Source organism: Gadus macrocephalus, chromosome 22 (genome assembly GCF_031168955.1).
Source record: "Gadus macrocephalus chromosome 22, ASM3116895v1".
Lineage (NCBI taxonomy): Eukaryota > Metazoa > Chordata > Actinopteri > Gadiformes > Gadidae > Gadus > Gadus macrocephalus.
In genome coordinates, this window is record NC_082403.1 from 16,886,108 (window position 1) to 16,909,882 (window position 23,775).

At 43.4% G+C, this 23,775-nt stretch overlaps 1 protein-coding gene and 1 long non-coding RNA gene across 10 annotated transcripts in view; one reads left to right on the top strand and one right to left on the bottom strand.

The window, feature by feature from the left end:
- Nucleotides 1-9,225: 9,225 nt before the first annotated feature.
- On the top strand, nucleotides 9,226-9,514 carry LOC132451218 (uncharacterized). The gene is made up of 2 exons (XR_009523996.1): nucleotides 9,226-9,275; nucleotides 9,316-9,514. It is a non-coding gene; the product is annotated as an uncharacterized LOC132451218 (long non-coding RNA).
- A 4,305-nt stretch (nucleotides 9,515-13,819) lies between these two features.
- LOC132450845 (uncharacterized) overlaps nucleotides 13,820-23,775 on the bottom strand; it is a 36,506-nt gene continuing 26,550 nt past the window's right edge. For 8 of the 9 annotated variants that reach the window (XM_060042979.1, XM_060042987.1, XM_060042985.1 and 5 more), the window contains exons 40-52: nucleotides 22,616-22,852; nucleotides 22,337-22,408; nucleotides 22,094-22,227; nucleotides 21,145-21,273; nucleotides 20,841-20,898; nucleotides 19,542-19,613; nucleotides 19,374-19,436; nucleotides 18,699-18,770; nucleotides 18,446-18,579; nucleotides 16,906-17,013; nucleotides 15,553-15,610; nucleotides 15,381-15,461; nucleotides 13,820-15,298 (exon numbers count right to left, since the gene is read on the bottom strand). In XM_060042979.1, the coding sequence (XP_059898962.1) occupies nucleotides 14,088-15,298; nucleotides 15,381-15,461; nucleotides 15,553-15,610; nucleotides 16,906-17,013; nucleotides 18,446-18,579; nucleotides 18,699-18,770; nucleotides 19,374-19,436; nucleotides 19,542-19,613; nucleotides 20,841-20,898; nucleotides 21,145-21,273; nucleotides 22,094-22,227; nucleotides 22,337-22,408; nucleotides 22,616-22,852 (2,429 nt within the window). In that variant the 3' untranslated portion in view covers nucleotides 13,820-14,087. The remainder of the gene's footprint in view (nucleotides 15,299-15,380; nucleotides 15,462-15,552; nucleotides 15,611-16,905; nucleotides 17,014-18,445; nucleotides 18,580-18,698; nucleotides 18,771-19,373; nucleotides 19,437-19,541; nucleotides 19,614-20,840; nucleotides 20,899-21,144; nucleotides 21,274-22,093; nucleotides 22,228-22,336; nucleotides 22,409-22,615; nucleotides 22,853-23,775) is intronic. The other variant, XM_060042986.1, reaches the window with a different exon arrangement.

Sequence of the window (23,775 nt, forward strand, 5' to 3'; positions counted from 1 at the left end):
TCATTTGGCATTTCTCTTGTGGGCCATGTTTACAAGAGTGAGACAGTAAAACGAGGTGAACATGGCCCTGCTATTTCGCTAATTCCTCTGTCCAGGTCGCACTAGACAGGAGCTTTATCATTTCACAGAGTCAGAGCAAAGCTCTTGGGGAATTTCCACTACACATGGAACATGACATGGTGTTAGCCAAAAGGGTTCTCAATACTTTACTCAAACCCAATAAAAAAGGCTTCCCTTCACAACCCTTGCGTATTGATTAAACCCAGAGTGGCACCACCTTGGTTGTGTAAATAAAATGAAAAATTATTTCAAACCCTCATCTCATTTTCACACTTCTCCTGCCATGGCCAGTCAAGGATAAACACAAGCCTCAACAAACTAAGAGAGGTCGAAGAGCCCAAGTTTGTAAGATAAAGACTTAATTGCTAGTAAAGACAATACCTGAGTTCTTTGGCAACACACTTTGGATCAGTGTTCTGGTTAAATTGCAAAAATGTGTGATTCCTCCTGCATGTGTGAACCAATCCCAACGGGCCTAGGAATTAGACACTTCACCTGTGTCCCCCAGCCAATTCCCCACTGATGAATATCCTCCTTCTCCGGATTTTCAGTAGAACTTAAACATTACAGTCATGTCAGATGTAAGGCAGTTAGGTACTTTGGTTAAAATAAACTTTTTACCTTATTATTAAACCAATATTAAACAGACATAATAAACCACATCTGCTTATGAGATGAAAACAAAAGTCTCTACCACAAATATGAGTTACCATGAAGATGTAATATGGATGGCACAATGAAAATCATTTTTACTCAGACAATAAATTATACGTTCAAACATATGGCAACAATACGTCAGTATGTGTACCGGGCCGGGGGAGCCGGATATCGAACTAGCAACCTTTGGGTTAACGTCAAATGGTTATAATACCAAGAATACCCAGACAAATTCCTAATATGTGTAAATGTATTTGGCAATAAACCTTTTCTGATTCTGATTATAATAACTGAGTTCATGTTGGTGGATTAGACTATAGTCCTTTGATTACTGTGTTTTTGCAACACTATTCAATTCGCCTTTACTTCCTTCCCCATAGGCCTCCCTGACCTTGCTTCTTCTAGGCTATAATCCGCTCTGGTCTTTGATAAAGATGTGTTTTGTCTCTTCGACACAATCATTTAATTTATGCTCATATTCAGCATCGAAATCGTCTCGAGTTCTATAAGCTCTCACTCTCTCACACACAAAAGAGAAAATGGAGTCAATAACATGAATCCTAAGGGTACACACACACACACACACACACACACACACACACACACACACACACACACACACACACACACACACACACACACACACACACACACCTCCATGTGAAGATACAATAGATAACATCCTCTTTGCCTCTAGGCAGAGGTTTCAAGACAATCGATGAATCAATGCTATATCTAGGCCATGTCAACATAAACATGGCCAGGAGATTGGATGGATCAAAGATCTTCTCTAGATAGGAAACTTGTATGAGGGGTGACCTAGGGTCATGCCTTGGCAGCTCACCCTTGAGTGAGATATTGGGAGTTGTATTAGTATGCAAACATAAATATGATTTTGGTCTCATATAGAAGAGACACTGACTATTTACCAATGATGGTTGAAGTTTGCAGGAATAAAGTGAATGATTTCTAGAAAGAGGCTTTACAGATAAAACAAAAAATGTCAGTTGTAGGTAGCCCATCGACCGGTTTACTATTGAAGATTGCTGGTGTGTTCTAGTGTCTCTGTGTACTGCGCACACAACTGTGTGACGGGGGGGGGGGGGGGGGGGGGGGTTGCCTAGTCTGCGGCCTTTATGGTGTGCCTGGTTCCAGCAGTCCAGCCCTTCCTTTTTGGCCCTTCCACCGGCTTGCCCTGTCTGCTACCATTTTTTTAAAATCATTTTCCTTGTAGTTTGTCAAATAAACCTTAATTATTGTTAAATAGTATCACGCCGCCGTCCTCCTTCATTGTCAGGTTACCCTAGGGCCTAGGCCATGATACCTGTGTTCACACTTCTTAGTGTAAGGACAGGCCAGTGCCTCTCCAACTGATTCGAGGTGTTGTTTCCAACAAACCTCCATTTGTTTATGTCCCTACAAGGACGAACCAAATGGCCGGGGCCAGGGTCATATACCATTTCAAGGGAGACACTGCATCTGTTGGCAACGCTGCCAAAGATGACACACATTTTTTACGGCTACTGTGGTAGAAAGTCTGAATTCTGTCAATTCAACTAAATAAGAGAGTATGAGGAATCGAGGCGTCCGGAGCAAGAATGACAGAAGACTTTAGTGTTACCCGTGAACAAGCAACAACAAGGCTGAGTAGTTTGCAAAGCACTGCTCGATCTATACGACCCCTGTTCTTTTATTCCCACCCCAAGCTGTTCCCAATATGGTATGCTGCACCGAGAATGCATACTAGTTCTCCTTTTATGGTACGACCGGTCAGTAATACATTTATTTGAGATATATTGTTAACATCTGCAGCTAGTCTAGACTTTAAGTTGACGTCAGTGCATCGACGCCTTGACCCCTACACTGACAGCACACCATGAATATGTTTGGAAGAGACTCTCTGGCGCCGTGTCGAACTTCCCCTATGGGGAAAGGTGATTTAGCTACTTTCCACTATTAATGTATTTATATGATATATAGGCCTGAAAAGAATCAGTTTGCCATAAAAGGTAGGGGTTCATTTTTTCCATACTACTACATTTTGTGTATTACATCTTGTAACATCTATTCGATCCTCTGATCCAACTTGTCAAGCTGCCTTGGTTTCAACTTCAGGAATTACTACTACGACAAAAATACACAACGCAGAGTCTAGAAATACAATGAAATCTACCCTGCGTCCACACCAAAAGATGCAAAAAGATGCCGCGCAGCACGATCCCATTCAAAGTGAATGTAGAGACGCGTAGCGGGTTTGCTGCCGGACCACTTGCTGCCGAGAAAACCGAGAAAATGCGTTGCCAAAGCTGTGTTTTGCGTCCCCTTCAAAGCTGCATCCATATATGCATGGCATGCCGAGCAGGCGATTTGTTACGATGGCCCATTGTTAACAGTAGGTAATGTGTTTACGTGGGTGAATAATTTAACTGTTTTGCACCACTTTACTATCTCTCTTGTAAACCAATCCTTGCAGACATTTGGAAATAAACATGTCTTCTGCCGTTGTCCCATGTCCATTGTGAAAACATTGGGCAATGTTGCCGTGTCATGTTTTTGCTGGTTTTGTTTGGGTTGGGTATTGCGTATCATTGTGTGTGTGTGTGTGTGTGTGTGTGTGTGTGTGTGTGTGTGTGTGTGTGTGTGTGTGTGTGTGTGTGTGTGTGTGTGTGTGTGTGTGTGTGTGTGTGTGTCACTGAGCTGAGCCAAATGCCTGGTGAGTGTCTACAAATGATCATAATTTCTCAATATAATGTTAAAGTATTCATGATTCCTCATTTGAAATGGTTTGTGTTGCTGTGTTCTTTTTGGAAAAAGGTTTCCGAGTGAGGATCGCTTGTAACTCACTTTATTAGGTAAAGGTTTGGACTAGTCTCTGCTCTCTATGCAGCAAAAGGAGGGGAATGGTATAGGCACGCGTGGAGATAACCTTAGTAGCTCATCTGATGGAAGCGTTCCCTGGAGCGTTCTGGCCATAGATATATATATAATAATAATAATAATAATAAATTTTATTTATACTGCACTTTATATTCAAGAATCTCAAAGTGCTTCAGAGAAAAAAATACCAAAAAACTATTAAAAAAGGGGGAACCTTAAAGAAAATTTAGCTGAATGCTCTTTTAAAGAGATGGGTTTTGAGGTTCCGTTTAAAAAGAGCTGTAGTCTGTGGAGCCCTCAGGTGGTCAGGGAGGGCGTTCCATAGTCTAGGGGCAGCAGCAGAAAAGGCCCGATCACCCATGGTGCACAGCTTCGTATGTCGGGTTTGGAGGGTATGAGTGGATCCTGAACGGAGTGTACGTGAGTTTGTCGGGGGGGTGAGGAGTTCCTGAAGGTAGAGGGGGGCAAGTCCGTGAAGGCACTGGTGGGTGAGGAGGGAGACCTTGTACTCAATTCTGAGTGAGACAGGGAGCCAGTGCAGTGATTTCAGGATGGGGGTGATGTGGTCATGCTTGCGCACCCTCATCAGGACCCTGGCAGCACTGTTTTGAATGTATTGGAGCCTCTGGATGCTCTTGCCAGGGATCCCAATGAGGAGTGCATTGCAGTAGTCCAACCTGGAGGAGACAAAGGCATGGACGAGCTTCTCTGCATCAGCCAGGGTGAGTGATTGGCGGAGTTTGGCGATGTTCCTGAGGTGGTATAAAGCTGTCTTACAGAGGTGTTTGATGTGGGTGTCAAAATTAAGTTGTGGGTCCATTTTAACACCGAGGTTGGTGACGGATGTGGAAAGGGGGACGTTTTTGCCAGAGAAGGTGATATTGGTGATGGTGGGGGAGCGGAGCTGATGTGGCGTGCCAACAAGGATGGCTTCCGTTTTATGGCTGTTAAGTTGTAGGAAGTTGAGCTTCATCCACGCCTCTATCTCCTCCAGGCAGGTGGTCAGTGTGGATGTTGGCAGAGGGGCAGAAGAAGTGGGGGTTGTCCTGATGTAGAGCTGTGTATCATCAGCATAGCAGTGGTAAGACAAGCCATGCCTGCTAATGACACTACCCAGGGGGAGCATGTACAATGAGAACAGTGTGGGGCCCAACACCGAGCCCTGGGGGACACCGCAGGTGACGTTGTTGGTGTGTGATTTTGCTTTGCCCAGGGCAACGTGCTCAGTTCTGTCAGTGAGGTACGAGGTGAACCAGTTCTTTACATTTCCTGATAGTCCAATGGTGTATTGCAGGCGGTGAAGGAGAATATTGTGGTCAACCGTATCAAAAGCAGCTGTTAAGTCCAGGAGGATGAGGAGAGATGGGGAGCCGGTGTCTGCTGCCATCAGGAGGTCATTTGTGACCCTGACCAAGGCTGTTTCTGTACTGTGGCCATAGCGGAAACCAGACTGGAATTTTTCAAACAAGTGATGTTGTATGAGGTGATCCTGGAGTTGTGCTGCAACTGTTTTTTCCAGAACTTTTGACAGAAATGGGAGATTTGAGATGGGCCTGTAGTTGGAGAGGACTTCTGGATCAAGGGTAGGTTTTTTTAATGTTGGTCTGATGACAGCAGTTTTTAATGCAGATGGGATATGGCCGGCCAGGAGGGAGTGGTTAAGGATATTGGTGATGAGTGGAGAGACAGCAGAGATGTTGGCCTTCAGCAGAGCTGTAGGGAAGGGGTCTAGTGCACAGGTGGATGGCTTCATTTTCCTGATGACGTCCTCCACCTCTTCCTTTGTGATGCTGGAGAAGGAGCAGAGGGTCTGGACAGAGTCAATCGGTGGGTCAGCAGTTTGAAGGGGCAGGGCAGTAGTGATGGAGAGGTGTGAGCGGATGTTATTCACTTTTTGTTTAAAAAAGTTGATGTGCATGTTGCACCTCTCCGTGGTGACATCAGATTGGGATGGTAAAGGGGGTTTGAGAAGGTGATGGACAGTTGAAAAGAGCTGTTTGGAGTTACCAGGGCTATTGTTGATTATTGCGGAATAGAACCTGGACCGTGCATTATTCAGGGCTTCAGCATATGCCCTCCTGTGTTCCCTGTATGCCTGTTTGTGAACGGTCAGACCAGAGGCCTTGAGTCGCCGCTCAAGGACACGCCCAGCAGCCTTCATTGTACGTAGTTCACTGGTGTACCAGGGTGCGGAGCGCGAGAAGGAGACTGACCTCGATGTTAAGGGGGCGTGGAGATCCAGGAGACTGCTCAGGGACTGGTTGTATAAGTCCACTGAGTCAGCAACAGAGAGGGAGTCAGTTGAGCCAGAGGAGAGATGTTGAAGGTCCAGGGCCAGGGCATCCATGTTGATATTTTTCACATTCCTGAAGTGGATCTGCCGCTTTGGTTTGGTGTGGGAGGAAGGAAAAGGGAGCTCCATTGACACAACTCTGTGATCCGAGACGCCAAGATCATAGACCTGTAGGTTGCTGATGGGGGCGGAGTTTGAGATGACCAGGTCAATTGTGTGTCCTCTGGAGTGTGTGGGGGCATCAACATGTTGTTGTAGGTTGAGGGAGTCTAGCAGCTGAAGAAAATCAGCAGCGGGCTGGCATGAGGGGGTGTCAACATGAATATTTAAATCACCCAGAATGATGGTATTGGCAGAGGTAGTACAGAGTGTTGTGAGGAGATCAGACATTTCCGGGATGAAAGCAGAGTTGGGTTTAGGGGGCCTGTATATGAGTAGAACAGTCATGGGATGGGGGGGCTTGAATGTGAATGCAAGACATTCAAAGGAGGAAGTTGTAGGCAGCACCATGGGGGACAACTCCAGGTCCTGTTTGTGGATGACAGCTAGGCCACCACCGCGTCCAGTTCTGCGGGCTGCTTCCAAGTAACTGTAGCCTGGGGGACAGGCTTCGTTTAGGGCAGAGTAAACCTCTGGCTGGTGCCAGGTTTCTGTTAGACACATGAAGTCAAGTCCTTTTTCCCTGATATGCTCTTCAATCAAGCTGGATTTATTATTCAAGGATTGAGTGTTGAAAATATTATATTAACTAGATGCCCTACGGTGGCGTCTAGAACGTCACCATAGGCCGCCATCTTACCACCTTCTGGTGGAATCTGTTGTAGCGGACGTAAGTCAGTGATCTGCACAAACTCTTATCTCGCTGAAATCTTGACGGATTTACAAACGGTTTGGTTATTACCGTGGTTATAATTCTGGATGCTTGAACATGTTTAAATTAGAGCTTTTCTCTTCGAAAAACGACTTAATCGTGCAGCTTAGTTGTGTATCACGGGTAGGCTACCAGCTACCCAGTCATTTTACATTGATGGGAGGCAGAATTGCTATTTTCAATATAATTTAAGTCGAACATGATTAAACTAAAGTTGCACATGATTTCCAATCAATTTTGTTTGTCTTACATTATGAATTCTACAGGAAATTGCTGACAAGTGAAGATGCCAGACTTTTGTGCAGGTGTCACACCAAATTTGTACCGGGTGCCAAATTTGTACCAGGCACGTAATCAGTTGTCCGTTGCCAGGTAACGGACAACAGATTACGTAAGGGGTTGTCCGTTGCCAGGCAGGTTTCAAAAAAACAATCGCGCTCATGTTGCCAAAGACTAAATAATATAATACAGATAACGGATTGTTAGATAACACTTGTTTTTACTTTATATTTGTATTGTATTTAATTGTTTATTCAAATTTAGCTAGTAAACTGAGTGTTTAAAGTGTATCATAGTCTAGCTAGCTTGTGTTAATTTAATTTCCTTTCCTTAATTTAATTTAGAGAATAGATTATAGGTAATAGATAGATAGATAGATAGATAGATAGATAGATAGATAGATAGATAGATAGATAGATAGATAGATAGATAGATAGATAGATAGATAGATAGATAGATAGATAGATAGATAGATAGATAGATGGGTAGATAGATGGGTAGATAGGTGAGCAGGCATTTACTTACTGGTAAATGTTTTTTATTATTATTATTCACGTTATCCCCATAACATTTAGCTATTACTGTGAGGGAAATAGATAAATACAATACAATACAAATATAAAGTTAGGAACGCTATTAAATGTAATTTGTAAAATAAGTGCTATCTGTCTTGTCGCGCTCAATGAACGAGTTCGCGAAAGTTCTTGAACCTTCCCACGTCATTCGACGCGATCGTCCGTTGCCAGGCAACGTTCGACGCGATCGTCGTTGTATTTATCTAGTTCCCTCACACTAGGTGCCCCTGATTTTATGCGAACTTTGAAGTATCGAATCAGTAAACGGTGGAACGATGGAAACACCAAAATTCGCATAAAATTCCTCTAATTCGCAAAAAGGTTTATCCGCTCGCTTGAGGTGGTTTTTGAGAAATGCGAAAGAGAGTAAATTCGCAAAATGGGAGATGGAAACACACTTTTCGAAACAGCCGTGACGTAGAGAACTTTGAACACACAGGACTGACAGTCTTTCCTGGTTTCCGCATAACGACCGGCCATAGCAACCCTGCCAACATCAACGTGTAACGTCATCACCCTATTCCGCTCCAACCACTTGATGGAAACGCACCTAGCAATTTCTATTAACGACTTATCTAATTCACTTCAACTAACTATACGCAAAAGGAATCGGGGAGTCCGGAAAAAGTAATGACAGAGACTTTATTGTTACCCACAAATCAGGCAACACGTTTTTCAAAAGACACACACACTGACGGGGGGCTTCGATCCCGCTCTCTCTTATCCATCCCAACTGAGCTGTTTTGCATGTAATATGATCGCCCTGGTATATGTCAAAATGGTCGTACATGGCACGGAAAGTTAGCCTTACATTCCTTTACGTATGTGCTCATCTCCTGTAGTTAATCTAAAAATGGGAGGATGTCAGTAGCCTGGGCCCCAAAGTCCTTGGCGCCTTATCAGGCCATTACTCTGGGTCCAGGTGTGGTTTCTCTACATTCCACCATTAATGTTTATGCCTGATGTATATAGGCCTGATTATACTCATAGTTAATATAAAAGTAATGGTTAATTTCTCCCACAATTCGAATTACTTTTTTGCGAACTTTCTAAAGATTTGCATCACCTTTTAGATGGAAACGCAGCTAGTAATAGCTAAATGTTATGGGGATAACGTGAATAATAATAAAAAACATTTACCAGTTAGTAAATGCCTGCTCACCTATCTATCTATCTATCTATCTATCTATCTATCTATCTATCTATCTATCTATCTATTACCTATAATCTATTATCTAAATTAAATTAAGGAAATTAAATTAACACAAGCTAGCTAGACTATGATACACTTTAAACCCTCAGTTTACTAGCTAAATTCGATTAAACAATTAAATACAATACAAATATGAAGTAAAAACAAGCGCAATAGTTTTTTTAAACCTGCCTGGCAACGGACAACCCCTTACGTAATCTGTTGTCCGTTGCCTGGCAACGGACAACTGATTACGTAGGCGGTACAAATATGGCACCCGGTCCAAATTTGGTGTGAAACAGCCTCCGGATGCGTTAATCTGCGAAATCTCGAAACGAGAACACGTGGGATCACCTTTCACCTGTAGGATATTACAATATGACTTTTATTTTTAGGATAATCGTTAGTTACTTAGTGGAAGTATATTATGGAGGTAGATTTGTGTCTTTATTATGCAATCAAAAATAATAGGTTTGAGAGCAAAACTTTCCACACTGCAATCAAAAAATAGGTTTGAGAGCAAAACTTTCCACACTGCAATCAAAAAATAGATTTGAGAGCAAAACTATCGACACTGCAATCAAAAAATGTTTTATTGCAAGATAAATTAATGTGATAAAAAAAATATTAATGGGAATCCAAAAGTTTTGTTTGCAAACCCAAAAGTTTTGTTTGCAAATCCAAAAGTTTTGTTTGCGAATCCAAAAGTTTTGTTTGCGAATCAAAAAGCTTTGTTTGCGAATCCTAAAGTTTTGCTTGCGAATCCAAAAGCTTTGCTTGCTGTTGAGCTGAATCTCGTGGGCGGGACCTACGCCGAAAGATGTAAGACACGTCTCTACTGGCCAGTCTCGATCGGAGTGACAGCAACAAAACTTTTGGATTTGCAAACAAAACTTTTGGGTTTGCAAACAAAACTTTTGGATTCCCATTCATATTTTTTTTATCACATTAATTTATCTTGCAATAATCGATAGTTTTGCTCTCAAATCTATTTTTTGATTGCAGTGTGGAAAGTTTTGCTCTCAAACCTATTTTTTGATTGCAGTGTGGAAAGTTTTGCTCTCAAACCTATTATTTTTGATTGCATAATAAAGACACAAATCTACCTCCATAGTATAGACAATACAGGTCCTGTTACACAGGAACAGCGGGGCTAGTATGACATAATAGTATTGCTAGATTGTTGTTGACACAAGGCTTTTTAGAATATGTTTGTTAACACAATCACCGAATGGAATTTTGGACACCTTTTTATTGTTTTTAGTGTGGTTAATCTTAAATACTGATGGAAAATGTTGACAATAATTAATATATCTGGATGCATTTCTCACTTTTTTAAGTTTTCCCAAAGCCAGAGCGATGAGGATAAAGTGGGAAATTGGTAGCATCATGCCTTCAGTGTGCATATTGTAAATAGTTCTCTGCAAACCTATGGTGGCATCATGCCTTCAGTGTGCATATTGTATAGTTCTCTGAAAACCTATGGTGGCATCATGCCTTCAGTGTGTCTTGAACAGCCACAAAAGTTGCACATATTATATTCATATTTTATCGCATTTGTCTAAATGCATACTTGACTGTAGATAGATTTGAGTGAAGTTACCAACACAATAGATTGCTGAGTTTTAGTAGCCCATATATTGATTTAACATAAATAACATGAATACCTTGTGCATGTGTGTATTTATTGCACCTATTTGTTCTGTTTAATGTTCATTTCATATAAAAACACATGATTATAATTACATAAATACATCTCTGTACAGGGTGAGGATTTCAACATGCAGCCTTTCTTGATGTATATTTGTGAAGGGAAATCTTGTATCTATTTTAGAACATTATTCAATTTTTTCTTAGAACCAATTATTCATACTTATGTACTGTCATACCTACATCTCTGACGTTTATAACAAACCTAACCTTTTGAAAATCGGTTGAAAATTTAGCAAGTTATGGTTATTTAAAAAGTACATGAAGCACTACCAACACAATGTTATTGTTGAGCAGCTTACTGTGGTAAGATGGCCGCCAGTGGTGACGTTCGACTCCATTGGACAGCACCGCGGACGAGGCATCTAGTTAATATATATATCTATGGTTCTGGCCCCCTGGGCTATGTGACTTTGATACTGGGCAGGCGTGGACTCAGTTATGTGCTCTGATTGGCTAAGCATGGTGCTGAACTCCCGCCTCCTGGATACCCGTATGTGTACTCTGTGCTGATTCCTTGCGGCTATGTGTTGGTATTGCAACTTGTTTTTGTGGCCTTGAGCGTCTGAGTTTCTCGAATACCTAGGCCTGTCGTATCTCTAGAAATGGCACAGGACGAATGGCTTCCTGTATGAGCTGGACGCCTACCTAGGCTCAGGATAAAAGAAGATGCAAAAGATGAGAAAGCAGCCTCTCTAATTGCCAAGGACACGGACGCCTCCCTAGGCTCAGGATCCCTCCCTAGCGTGAGAAAGAAGCCTCTCTAATTGCCAAGGACATATGTGGCCTGTTGGTATGAATGTGTGAATGATGTCACAATTCCCTCCTTGGTCATCACAGATGACCATCCTACAAGCAATATAAAATGTATAAAAGTATAAAATATAAAGCGAAATATAAAAAATCTTATGGCTACATCACCATGCAACAATCATCAACACCACCAACCAACCCGCACAAATCAGGCAGGTCGGTGGGTCACATGGAATACACAGTGGGCTGCAAGCCTCAACAACAAAGCAGTAGACATACAATCACCATGTCATAAAATCATCAGTAGTCACACAATCATCACTAAATTCATAATCAAAAATATGCCATGCATCATCAGTAAATCAGTAATCAAAAATATGCCATGCAATCATCAACCATAGATCCAAAAAGTCACACATCGCAAAAATTCCCTCCAGATATGCAAAGATATTGAACGAGTCAGGGGATCTTCATGTATTGGTGCGCTGTATGTATGTGGGGTTTGGACATCATCGTATTCGTTGCTCAGGTAAGCCTGGACGGCACCTGGCGTCTCAGGCGCTGATCACCCACCGCTGTGGTGATCAGCCGATTCAGTAGCCCTCGTGCGCAGGGAATGCAACAGCAGCCGACCACAACTAACATGGCTACTGCCACTGCCACTATTCCCGCGACAAGCACTGACTGGATCAGGCCCTTCCATCGATCAGCCATCCATCCAGTGAAAGGGTCATTAACACCGGAGTTCTCTGCCAATTCTAACCTAAGGGACCGTAACCCTGCGAGCGCCCTGGCCACCGACCCATCCGGAGCTGTAATGTTGGGGATAAAAGTACAACATGTCGTCCCTATCATTTGACACACCCCTCCTTGCTCCGCCAGTAACATATCCAAGGCTAGCCTATTCTCATAGGTCATCCGGGAGGTGGCATCTAATTGTTCTGATAGTCCCTTGACTGTATCCTCTGTAAAATTGACAAACCGTTGCTGATTGTAGTATATGTAATTTATCCAATCAACATTTTTGTTAATAGTGGACCACCAAAACAGGACTGATTCAAACCCTGCTGAAATTTGATTACGGGCCTAATGTTCGTCGTGGACACCTCTGGCGTCAATATATACATTCTTATCAAAACTCCCTGGGACCGGTACCTGCGCCCGTTTCTGGCGGGTGCAATCTGGGAAGTCCCTATCCTTCCATATTTTGAGAACTATCACATTCACACTATCCGGTAAGATGTAGATGGGCATTACCAATTGCGCTACGGCGCATAATCCTGTGAAATCTGCGGGGAGAGCCCCCCTGAGGATCTTTCCTCCGCAGAACCACCATGTCACTGCGGGCATGGCTCATATTGGACAACAGATCAATTTCCCTGGTGGTATTACATAGGAGGGGGGGGGGGGCCCTACCTTCCTCCCCCTGCCGCTCCCGTGGATACAGTGGAAGTCCGGGGACAGGTTCACTCGAAGCTGGGTGGGTATGGCCTAGGCTCAGGATAAAAGAAGATGCAAAAGATGAGAAAGAAGCCTCTCTAATTGCCAAGGACACGGACGCCTCCCTAGGCTCAGGATCCCTCCCTAGCGTGAGAAAGAAGCCTCTCTAATTGCTAAGGACATATGTGGCCTGTTGGTATGAATGTGTGAATTATGTCAGTGTTCGCAGTTAATCTTGGTAAACATGGATGCAAATCGGAATTCCAGCAGATGTGGCGTAATCTGTAAAACAGACGATACAAGCCTAGATCCTGTTGTCTAACAACTTCGACCATGATGAAGTTAGCATGTCAATCGACCCATACAAGGTCGTCATTAAAAAATAAGTTGCAGATGCTTGATGCATTCAGGAATGTAATTTCCTTACCATGTTGCAATAGATAAAAAAACTAATGTTCTCAAAGGATCACGTTGTAGGATTATAATGATCTGGTTTATTTATTGACAAGTTACATAAACTGAGCTGGTCCATGGAGCCGCTGTCTTAACAGGTTACAATGTTGCGGTTTTTCTGAATTAATAAATTGTCAATTATTTTGTCATTAATTCAGAAAAAAAAATATATATATTTAACTGAAGACATGACGCTTCCTTACACTATGTCCTGAGTTGATCATGAACATTTGCATTACTGGGAGGGGTGATTAAAGAATGGACATATTAAAGAATATTTTAGAAATCTGAAAAGACGCAAGCTAATGTGAACATTTTAAATAGCTCTGTGAAACTGTGTTCTGGACTCACCCTGCTCACCCACCCTCCTCCATACACTAGATAAGGAACATTTTCTGCAACTATTGTGTGCTTTTTTGCATTTAGAAGTCTCGTCGGTCCTAGATGCAATAACGTATGAAGACACTACAACGAAATGACTGGGAAGTTAGAATGGTAAGTTACCTGCAACAGTTTCATTAGAATTAAATTACATAACCGTCGTAACTTAATGTGAATTCAACTTCTATACATAAACGTTTTATTTGTCATTTATTTCAGAATTTCCTCCATGAGGAGTGAATGGTTACATACACTTTAAAGAAGTCCCACACAAATGTAAAAAAATATTTATCAACCAACAAAATCTATTCAAACACATACAAATACAGTTTGCTTCAAGAACATTTTAAAGCCTTTTGTAACTCAAGTTAAAAAAACGTACTTCATTTCAAGATTCACTGAACCAAAACTAAGAACAACCATCAATAAAATGTATAATGTTGATGCAACGTTGATTGCTGAACAACAAGATATCGTGTGGGAAGCGCTGTCAACAATCTTGTAAGTAAAATAACAAACAGAAGCAACAGGAGAACACTGGGCTTGTTAGCTGTTCCCATTGCCAGCGCTGTTGGAGAAGTGAAAGTCAACCGTGCCTTGAGGGTGACCCTCAGCGCCCACCACTCCGGCGGCAGTAGCGGATGTACCATAGTGTGTGGTGGCCTGAAAGCCCTGGAGGTTCAGCAGGTTGGGGGTACCCTGAGGTGGGGGGTACCCGGGGTCAGACATGGCCGTGTTGTTTCTGAATGCGTTTGGCAACTCTTGTGAATAGCTGGCAGCACTTTCGGAGAACGCTGCGCCGTGATAGGATGGAGCCGTCGCTCCGTGTGACCAGGCCGTAGCTGGGGTGACGCTCGGCCAGTATTGGGGTAGTCCCCTTGCCATGGCGATACTCTGGGCCTGGTTTGGCAAGACGTAATGAGCATAGTGTTGCTGCTGAAGACCCTGGTTGGGAACGTGGTTCATATGTGTAGGGTAGCGGGGCGGGTCAGCCACCGTAGGCATGGGGGGGGGTTGGTGGTGGCTCAAATAACCGCTGGCATGGTACGGGGTGGTTGGGTAGCCGGGCTGTCCTGTGCTGTAGCCCTGAGAACCAGGGATGCCTGGCGTCTCCTCTGTGACGTTGTGAGTATGGCTGTTGTTTTGGGTGCTTGCTGATCGGCCACTGCAGGCCGTTGTGCCGAGGTTAGCAGCTGATGGCTCAGTGCTCACAATAGGGGGAGAGCTGGAAGGTGCCGTTAGTAACTGAAGCAGCCTTCGGTTATGTCCTTTTCTGATTTGTTGCAGCCTGGAACTGAAATAAGTCCCTGTTTGGACATGTTCTCGCCTCAAGTTCCCCTGAAAGTCGAGGTCCTCCTGGGGAAGCAGTGCCTCAGCAGTGATCTCAGCATGGGGGTTGGAGGCAGGCGGCACAGAGCTCAGAACTGGGGGTTGAACTGGGTAGTAAGAGATGGTGACTTTTGGAGACTCTTCATATCTATAATGCTCAATACTTAGGGACACCTTGGACCCAGGGTCATGGTTAACTGCATGTTTCGTCTCGTCTTTCGAGAAACTGGGGACTGGTCCCATTTTGGGTTCATGGGTCAGGGACACGAGTGGTACAGTAGCTGCTGGAGTATTGCTCCCGAATGGGCTGGGAGGACAAGAGACTGGAAACAGCGTCTGCGTCACGCGGTCAGCGGGGGGGCTCGGCGGTCGCTGACGCTTCACCTTATCTGCATCGGTCCAACCGACCTCAAAGTGGCGCTTCACTGCTTCAAGAGAAGACCAGGGTGGGTGTCGGACAACAGACATGAAGATACATGTTTATTATTCGCAATACTGTATTTCAGGTACCAGGTTGGGGTCTGCTAGTCACGCGGGTCGGGATCTCCAACGGCCTCTGGTTCTCACAGATGGTCATGAGACTGGACAGAGCTGAAGAATCAAGTGAAAAACAAACGAAAAATGTAATGAAAGGGAAGAACAAATCATGGCATGGATATCGGCTATCAAATCATGCTAGTACCTGGGTCAAAGGTCATGGTTCGGATCCTGATGAAGTCCTCCTTGGGCAGGGCTATCCTCTACCAAACAGACCACAGCCAATCAGCCCAAAGATTACAACCAACAAGAATCAGTTCAAGTTCTTTGTGCACTCACTTGAGAGGAACACATGCAATGCATTTCCAGCTGCTGTGTAAGGTTTTCCGGTTAGGTATAATACAATAACAAAACAGAGTTTAGGATCTTCTGTCTGTTTCACATGTAATGGAAATATATACGTGTTAGTAATTAATCCTCTAAGAGACAATGGGAAACTCACACTCCCATCACCCCGAGGCACTGCTTTCACGGCCATGAGCTGCAAGTATCCCTTGTAAACTCTTAACTCCAGTAACTCGTAATCTTGTGCATATGTTCCATCATCCGTAATGAGTCAAGTAGTTTGGTCTCTTGTTTTATCGCACATTGAGACCTCGCACCTGAGAAACATCCGAAAAACTTAAAATTGCCCACAACAGAGAAGCAAGATTAATTCTGCGTTGTTCTTTACGGGCTAATGTGTATGTGATGCATAGAAGGTTATCAAGGCCATCTGTTGAGGATAAATTAAAATGATGTCTTCTGCTATTCATGCATAATGTTATATGGAACAATACACCGCACTTTCTTTTTGAAAATCTCGTCTATCCAGGTTTCTGTAATGGTCATATAACACGTCAAGTGAGCACTGGTCATCTGGTTGTTCCAAGTCCACAAACAAATGTAATGATGAGAACTGTTCTCTATAGGGCTTCTACTGCTTGGGATAAGCTCGCCTTTAGCATCAGACGCACTAAAAGTAGACGTTCTTTTAAATATTTGCTAAAAAAAACTATTGATGAATCCCATTTAGATCATTAGTAAGTGTGCTTGATTACTATCGGTTCCTATTTTTTGTTAGACATGGTTTCATTTATTCAGTGTTCACTTTATTTGAATGAGTTTGTCGTTTATTGTCGTTTGCTTTGTTTGGTTTTATTGTTTGTTTTATTGATAGTGTGATTTTTTATTACCGTTTGTTTTAAAGCTAATGAGGATCCAAATAAAGAATAAAGAATCTTGTAATTTAGCAAAGCGGCATATACAATTTGGCCTATGAGCAGCAATCAGCATACAAATTGTAGTAGCAACAAAATAACCAAAACTAGTTTAGAATACAACGACCGGAGAGTGCAGCATTGTTTTATCGGTGGTGGGGCGCACACCGGCTCATTACAGCCCGTCTATAAGGCTACTCACAAGTGCTCTACTGGGACTATTCAGATATACAGAGGCCATTCACCTTTATCCATGTATCAGTTAAGCCCCAAGGAGGGCTAGAGTGTTTCTTTAGTACCTGCATGGTGCTGGGATCGTCCAGGTTCAGCTCCTCCAGCCCTCTGGCCGGCTGCAGGAGCTGGGCGGGCTCCACTCCGAGCCCGTCCGCCCGGGGATACCGCTCACTCTGGAAGACAACCAGCCGTTGAGAAGACATTCACACCAAATCAGGCGTTGGGGGCCCATTTGTGCGAGGTCATGACGTGACATTAGACCACTCTTTCACGGCGGGGTTTTACAGCTTGGGAAAGGACAACACGGTGGGGTATCAGCCTCGCTTCCGTCAGCCCCAGTTGCTCGGTAAACAGCGGAATGCTACAATGCTAACGTTACAGGGTAAAGCAGGTTGCTCTTCCCCTGGGAGTCCATCGGTCTGATGGGCGGCCTGCAAATCAACCTTTGGAGAATCGACGGTTGATTCTTTGGAGAATCCACCGCGGCGGGCCGACGATTCGAAAGGTTGATTCTGTTTCACATTTTGCTGTTTTTTGCAACCCCTTGCCAAATTATGTTGTGGAAATCAAACATTTATACTCAAACAAGGAGAGATTAAAAAGAAAAAAACACACAGAATGAAGTGTAAGAATTTTAGTTAGAACTTACTAGAAGTAATACAAAATGCGAGCTGGTCTGTAGAATATCTGATTGTCCAGCTTCAGGGCCCACTTCTTATTCTCTTGCTCTGCAATTCATCCCGTTCGCTCAAAACTAGGCCTGTATTCCATGGATTTCCTTACTGTTGGGGTTTGTCTCATGTATCATCATCTCATTTATCAAGGTCCTTGTTTGAACCTTCTCTCCTTTTGTATCAGACACAGTCATGCATGTATCATTGACTTATCTTGTTTTTAAAGCCCTGACAATAACTGTACAGACTCCCCACGCGGGGGGCGTAACCTACCCTTGACCATAACAAAGGTGTCCATCTGGATACACCCGGAATGTCACCAGGCGTTACTGCCCTATGTCCGACACCCAGGCCTGCCCCTGCCTACAGAAACCATTGAGAACCAATGAGCTCAGCCCCAGACGACGGACAGAGAATGAACAGTGAAATGCAACAGTTACTTCAAGCGCAACTTATTTTGACCCGTAATGGTGGAAACCCTTTGACCCAGTTTCTCCTTATACTCTAACCTCGCCTCCCTTATCCATTCCACCATTCGGTAGGAAAGTGTGTAAGAAACTAAAGAGGGTGGCCCTTTATGACCAAAACATTCTTCTTCTGGCATACCAGCGTCTGCAAGAGAAGATTCTAGGAGGGGAAGTCTCTGGTTCAGTGTTTACACATGCATCTACCGGATGTACAGAGAATGATGGATACTGTTGCTGTACTCCTCCCGCCCTTTCAGATACAATCAAATAATAATACTTCTAGATAATTCATTTGCAGAAGATCATGTGGCTAGCGGTGAGGTTTAAAATTATCTTAAAATACATTAAAACTGAAAATGTTCGAACATACCGGTAGTTCAAAGGTGACCGAAATGACCGAGGTGGGTAGTCTGAAGTCTCACAGAAATGGCCAGAAGAGTCAAGAGGAATGTGTGCCCACTCACCAGATACTCCTGGATGTGTCTTTGGCCCTTGACATGAGGGAGCACCAGGTCTTGGCTCAGACGGTTGCCACAGGCCAAACACAGGTAGAAGGGAGTGTGCCCCTCACAGCTGCACTCGACTATGGCACAGATCCCTGCGCGCACACGCACACACACACACTTTGTGTATAGTTATGTAATGTTTGTTTTTTTCTTTCATTGGAACCATTTTGCATAAGCACCAACATTTACACCAGACTTTCAAAATACTGACCGATCACTGGCAGAGTTGGGCAACCATTTACAATGTCTTGGGGGACACTGTACATGGGGAAAGGGGGGCCGTCTGTAGGCCCAAAGTAAAACAGTACAGGCAAAATCAAGCAGATGACAGTGTTCAACTGATGATATGCATACATGTTTTATATTAACTGATAAGTTGTTTGATATGAATTACTTGGGACAAAACCAGATTCTAATAAACTTACCGGTATTTCAATTTCAATTTCATCATACATCTATTTAAGCAGTTTTCTTTAGTCTGAAAGTGTTCCCTTCTCTTTGTGTTATGGTAAGGGATGTCAGCTTGTGACGTTCTTGTTATGATTAGGGTTTACCATGTTGTAAACATTATAGAGCAAGTGAACCATCTGTATGCGTATAGCTGGAATTCAAACACAGATTTAAAACAAAGCGTTTTGGTCTGAGTCATGATGAGTCATGATGCCACTCTTCTATTAAAGAGCATTTTAACCTTTTTTTTAAGTTGCCGTGGGTCATAACATCCCCCCTCACTAGGAGGGAGGGGGGCATGTTATGATCTAAATACAGTTTATTAGAACTACATTCTGACTAAATGGTACTCCTTGGACTTTGCTTTCTTCACCAATCTTTAGGTGTTTACCCGGCAGCCAGGAAACTGCCTGTGCTCACGTGTACTATAACGTACCCTTCTCTCTTGTGTTGGACTCCATTGACTCTCTGGTGGAAGGGGTCTCTGGAGTCTGCGGGCCTGAGCAGAAGGAGAAGAAAGCATGACGATTTAACGCTCCCACTCTTGGACGGCAGCTGCAGCAGCGTTGTGTGGTACGATGAGGTCCAGGTGGACCAGACTCACCGAGTTGTGTTGAATATCCAGACAGACGGTTCGGCCTCTTCTCTCTGCTGATGTTCTGTAGCGTGTCCAGGGCTGCACAACATAACCATCATGATTACTCTCACTGATCACTGTAGCCAGGGTTTCCACAATATCAATATTAACCAACACATAGTGGTCTATTTTAGATTTATAAAACGTGTAGAATCATATATCATTGTAGTGCTGTAAATTGATTCGCTAAGCCCCTCATTGCCCCATTCTTGCTCATAAACGTACTGATGATGGCCCTGTGTGCATAGCCACTCAAAACATGATCATGAGAGGGAAGAAAGATTGCCAGCGCCACAGAATCAACACTATTATTTATTCATTTTTTTATGCGATTTTGAAATATAAATATTGTTCTGTTCAATCATCTCCGCATAGCACTCTTTCTCCCCGTCATTCTCGTTCACACACGCACACACGCAGAGACAAGCCACATACATGCCAATGGTGCGCTGGTACACTACCACTTATTGGATCAACCCGCGTATCACTGATACATACGCACACGCACTGACAGCGGATTCGCCCGCATCTCATCTCAACGCGCCAACAAAGGGAAACCCGAAGCAGCGGGATATTTGGCACAGTGAAGACGGTCGGTGACATCTGGCGTTTACCAATGTTTAGTATGATACACAGTGCTCAAACACACCTGTACGAAATGATTGTGGACTCAGAAAAGATAATGTTAGCCTTATGAACTCAGCCTTATTGATATTTAACATCCCGCACCGTAAGTCAGCATAGACAACGTTGGTGACACAGCAAACGATGCGATCAATATGAAATGCGGTTATAGTTTAGATAGATTACGGAGTTAGACTGGGTACCCCAGCCCGTTCTGCCGGCAATCTGAATTCGCTCTGCAGCAGGGACTGGAGGAGAGCAATACATTTCTTTCTGTTTCCGATTCGCTTTTATTGTAGCCAATAACCAAGCTAGCTTTTCCCCCTTGTGTGCTATTGGCTGGTTAGAACAATGACGACGGGGAAGCGATTGTTGCGATCAAAGCGATCGTTGGTCAGATTGGTTGAAGGACTATTCTTTTTATTATTATATTTATATTGTTACATTACTCCTACGACCGCCCCACACCCTGACACTCGATTCCCCCACTGACCACACATTGCTACCTGGTCTGTGGGAAACACTGATTGTTGGCTTGTTATATTCTTTCAAATTGACACAGTGCCCAATTCGAGTAGTAAAATGATTGTGGTAATTCAATTTCACTCAATAATGATAAATATAAATAAACACAGCATCTACCTTCGATGAAAGAAGCCTGCCGAATGTAATCATAGCAGTCTTTGCGCAGCATTATAACCTATGAAAAATGAAAAATCATAACAATCAATAATTCTTATCGATCTTACAATGTTCAGATTGATCATTCATCTATCTGAACATTGTAAGATTCATTCCATTCAACTGAAAAATAGTCTCGTAAATGTAATATTTGTTAATATAGGCTACAAGTATACTTAAATAGACAATATAATAAACAAATGAAATTAATCGACAATAAATGGTTTGAATTATTTGTTGGCATTAGTATCCCAACACTGGCTACCTGGGCGTCCATTTGGTCATAGCCCTCCTTTTCAGAGATCTTCCAGGAGATGTCCGTCAGCAGCCCCTCCTTCTCCTCTGGAGAAAAGTCCTGATCCCACCAGCTCATGAAATGGGGGTATTCCTTCAACTGGGGTATAAACGCAAACAGAAATTACAATTCAAATACATACAAGACAATATTTTCGACATGGTATATTTTAGATGACTGAGGCGTTAATTACGAAATTGTCTTAAATGGACTGACACCTGATTATGTGTCAGTCTGTGTGTGTTACAACATTCACACAATGGCGTGGACCAGAGTTCTTTAGATACCTTTGATGTTGTACCTATATGTTAACTATGATGTCGAAAACTAATCCTTAGACACAGAACCTACAACCTGGTCTCACAGGAATCCGTGAAATGACTACGGACAAATAACTCGTAATCCGTGGACACATCACGGAAACACGCCGATTTCCGTGATGTGGCCACGGAATTCGCTCCAATGCAAGTTAATGACGCTGATGTTCCGTGGCTCACACACGGATCCCCGTTTCAACGAGCGAGTCGACCACGGGGGCTTAACTCAAAACCCGGGGTCACTGAAACACTTAAATTGTCCTTATTGTGTCCACGGAAGTTGCTCCAATGCAAGTAAATGATATTCTGTGGCACACACACAGATTCCCATTTCAATCTGTGTGTGTGCTCCCGTTTCAATCTGTGTGTGTGCCACATTTGACCACAAAGGGGGCTTAACTCAAAATCCGTGGTGGTCTGACGGAATCACTTCAATTGTCTGTGATGTGGCTACGGAATTTGCTCCAATGCAAGTAAATAACAGTTATTCCGTGGCTCACACACGGATATCGGCGTGTTTCCGTGATGTGGCCACGGATTTCGAGTTAAGCGTCCGACCGTAGTCATTTCACGGATTCCTGTGAGACCATGTTGGAACCTACCATGTATGTGTGCTGGTGTTGGGCGCTCACTATGTGTTTACATATGAGCTTGATGGGGAATGTCTTCATGCAGCTTCCACACAGGTAGAACGTCTCCTCGAAGAGCGCACGACACTCAAACACCAAGGCCAGACCTGAGGAATGAGAACAAACTATGAGTAACACACTTCTTTTGATCAAGGTTGTATCCATTTGTGTCAAGATCCACTTTAGACGATGAAGACTAAGTTGATTGAGGATCACCGATGATTGGTTCTTTGCTGCAGTGGACCATCAGAAAGGTGGACAAATCGCTTGGCCCCAGAATCTTCTCTCCTGTAGTTGTCACATGGGTAAGCACACACACACACTTTGATTGGTTGAGTCTGTAGCCCGTTGGTTTGTGAGCATCCTTAACTTAGTTCGGGAATGTTAACCATCTTCTTTCTTATCTATAGGGGCTGCAATAAAAGCAGCAGAGGGATCTATAGCTTGTTCCACACACACACAAGAATTTAGAGTGGAACACACACACGCACACACCTTTTTGCTCCATCTGCGGTATGCTCTCTCCATTGTGTTTGGAGTTAGCTGAAGGCCGGTGGTCCAGTTCTGCCGTTGGACGGCCCACTGGTCCCTGGGGACTGGGTTCCCTACGTGGGGCAGGGTTGGGCTGTGTGATGTGCATCTTGGGTTCTTCTAATGCCCGGGGGAGCGAGGGAAGTGCTTGTGTCGGTGAGCCAGCGGCCATAGGACGAGGGACCTCGTTGCTCTCCTCTACTAGCGACGTGGAACAGAAAGGGGAGGGATGTTAGCATGAGGGCAAACAATGGATGGATGGAAGAGGCCTCTATAGGACTGAAGCAAACCAACAGAAATGTAGGCACGATAGCTGCACCCCTTTCCTTGGAATCCCTTAAGGAGTCAAACTGACCAGAACGTGTTGAGCGACCAGCCCTGTATTCATTAATATGTTACCTGATCTGGGCCAGTAAAGGCCAAAAGGTCATGAGGTAGGTTACACCTAGAGGTGGGGATCTCTTAGCACCTCACGATTCGATTCCGATTCAGAGGTCAACGATTCGATTCTAAAACGATTATTGATGCATCTCGAAGCATTTTTTTTTTTACATGTACATTTCCATGAGGGATTTTCAGAAATATATATATATACATCTGAATTTGCTACTCGGCGTTGGCTAATCATTTCCTACTTTTGTGACGATCTTAAAGAATCGCAAATATGACTTTCGATGAACAATGCAATAATTACTGCAGCTTGCATTGCAACACACTATGGAAGTAGGTAAAAAATAAACAGATTCAGTTTTCTTTTCTTTCTAATCTTTCTTTTCTATGTCATTAAAGAAAAAGCTGCTCTTAGTCAATTAGAAGAATAAGAACTTGTTTGTCGTTCTTGTGTCTGGCTGTGAGTTTGCGTGCACGCTATGCGTAGGCTGAATCGCAATCGCGTCCAGACAAATCAGATTGGCCAATACTAATGCTGTCAAGCAATTAAAACATTTAATCGCATTAATGTCAGTTAACTTGTTTAAAAAAAAATATATCCTATTCTAAATATCCCTTGATTTCGTGCTGCTGGCCTTTTAGTGAGATCAGAGAGTGTTGAGAAGGACAGTAATAAAATGTATTTGGTAAGATGGATAGAAGAAGAGAGACCCGCAGTGAATACAACCCGGTCC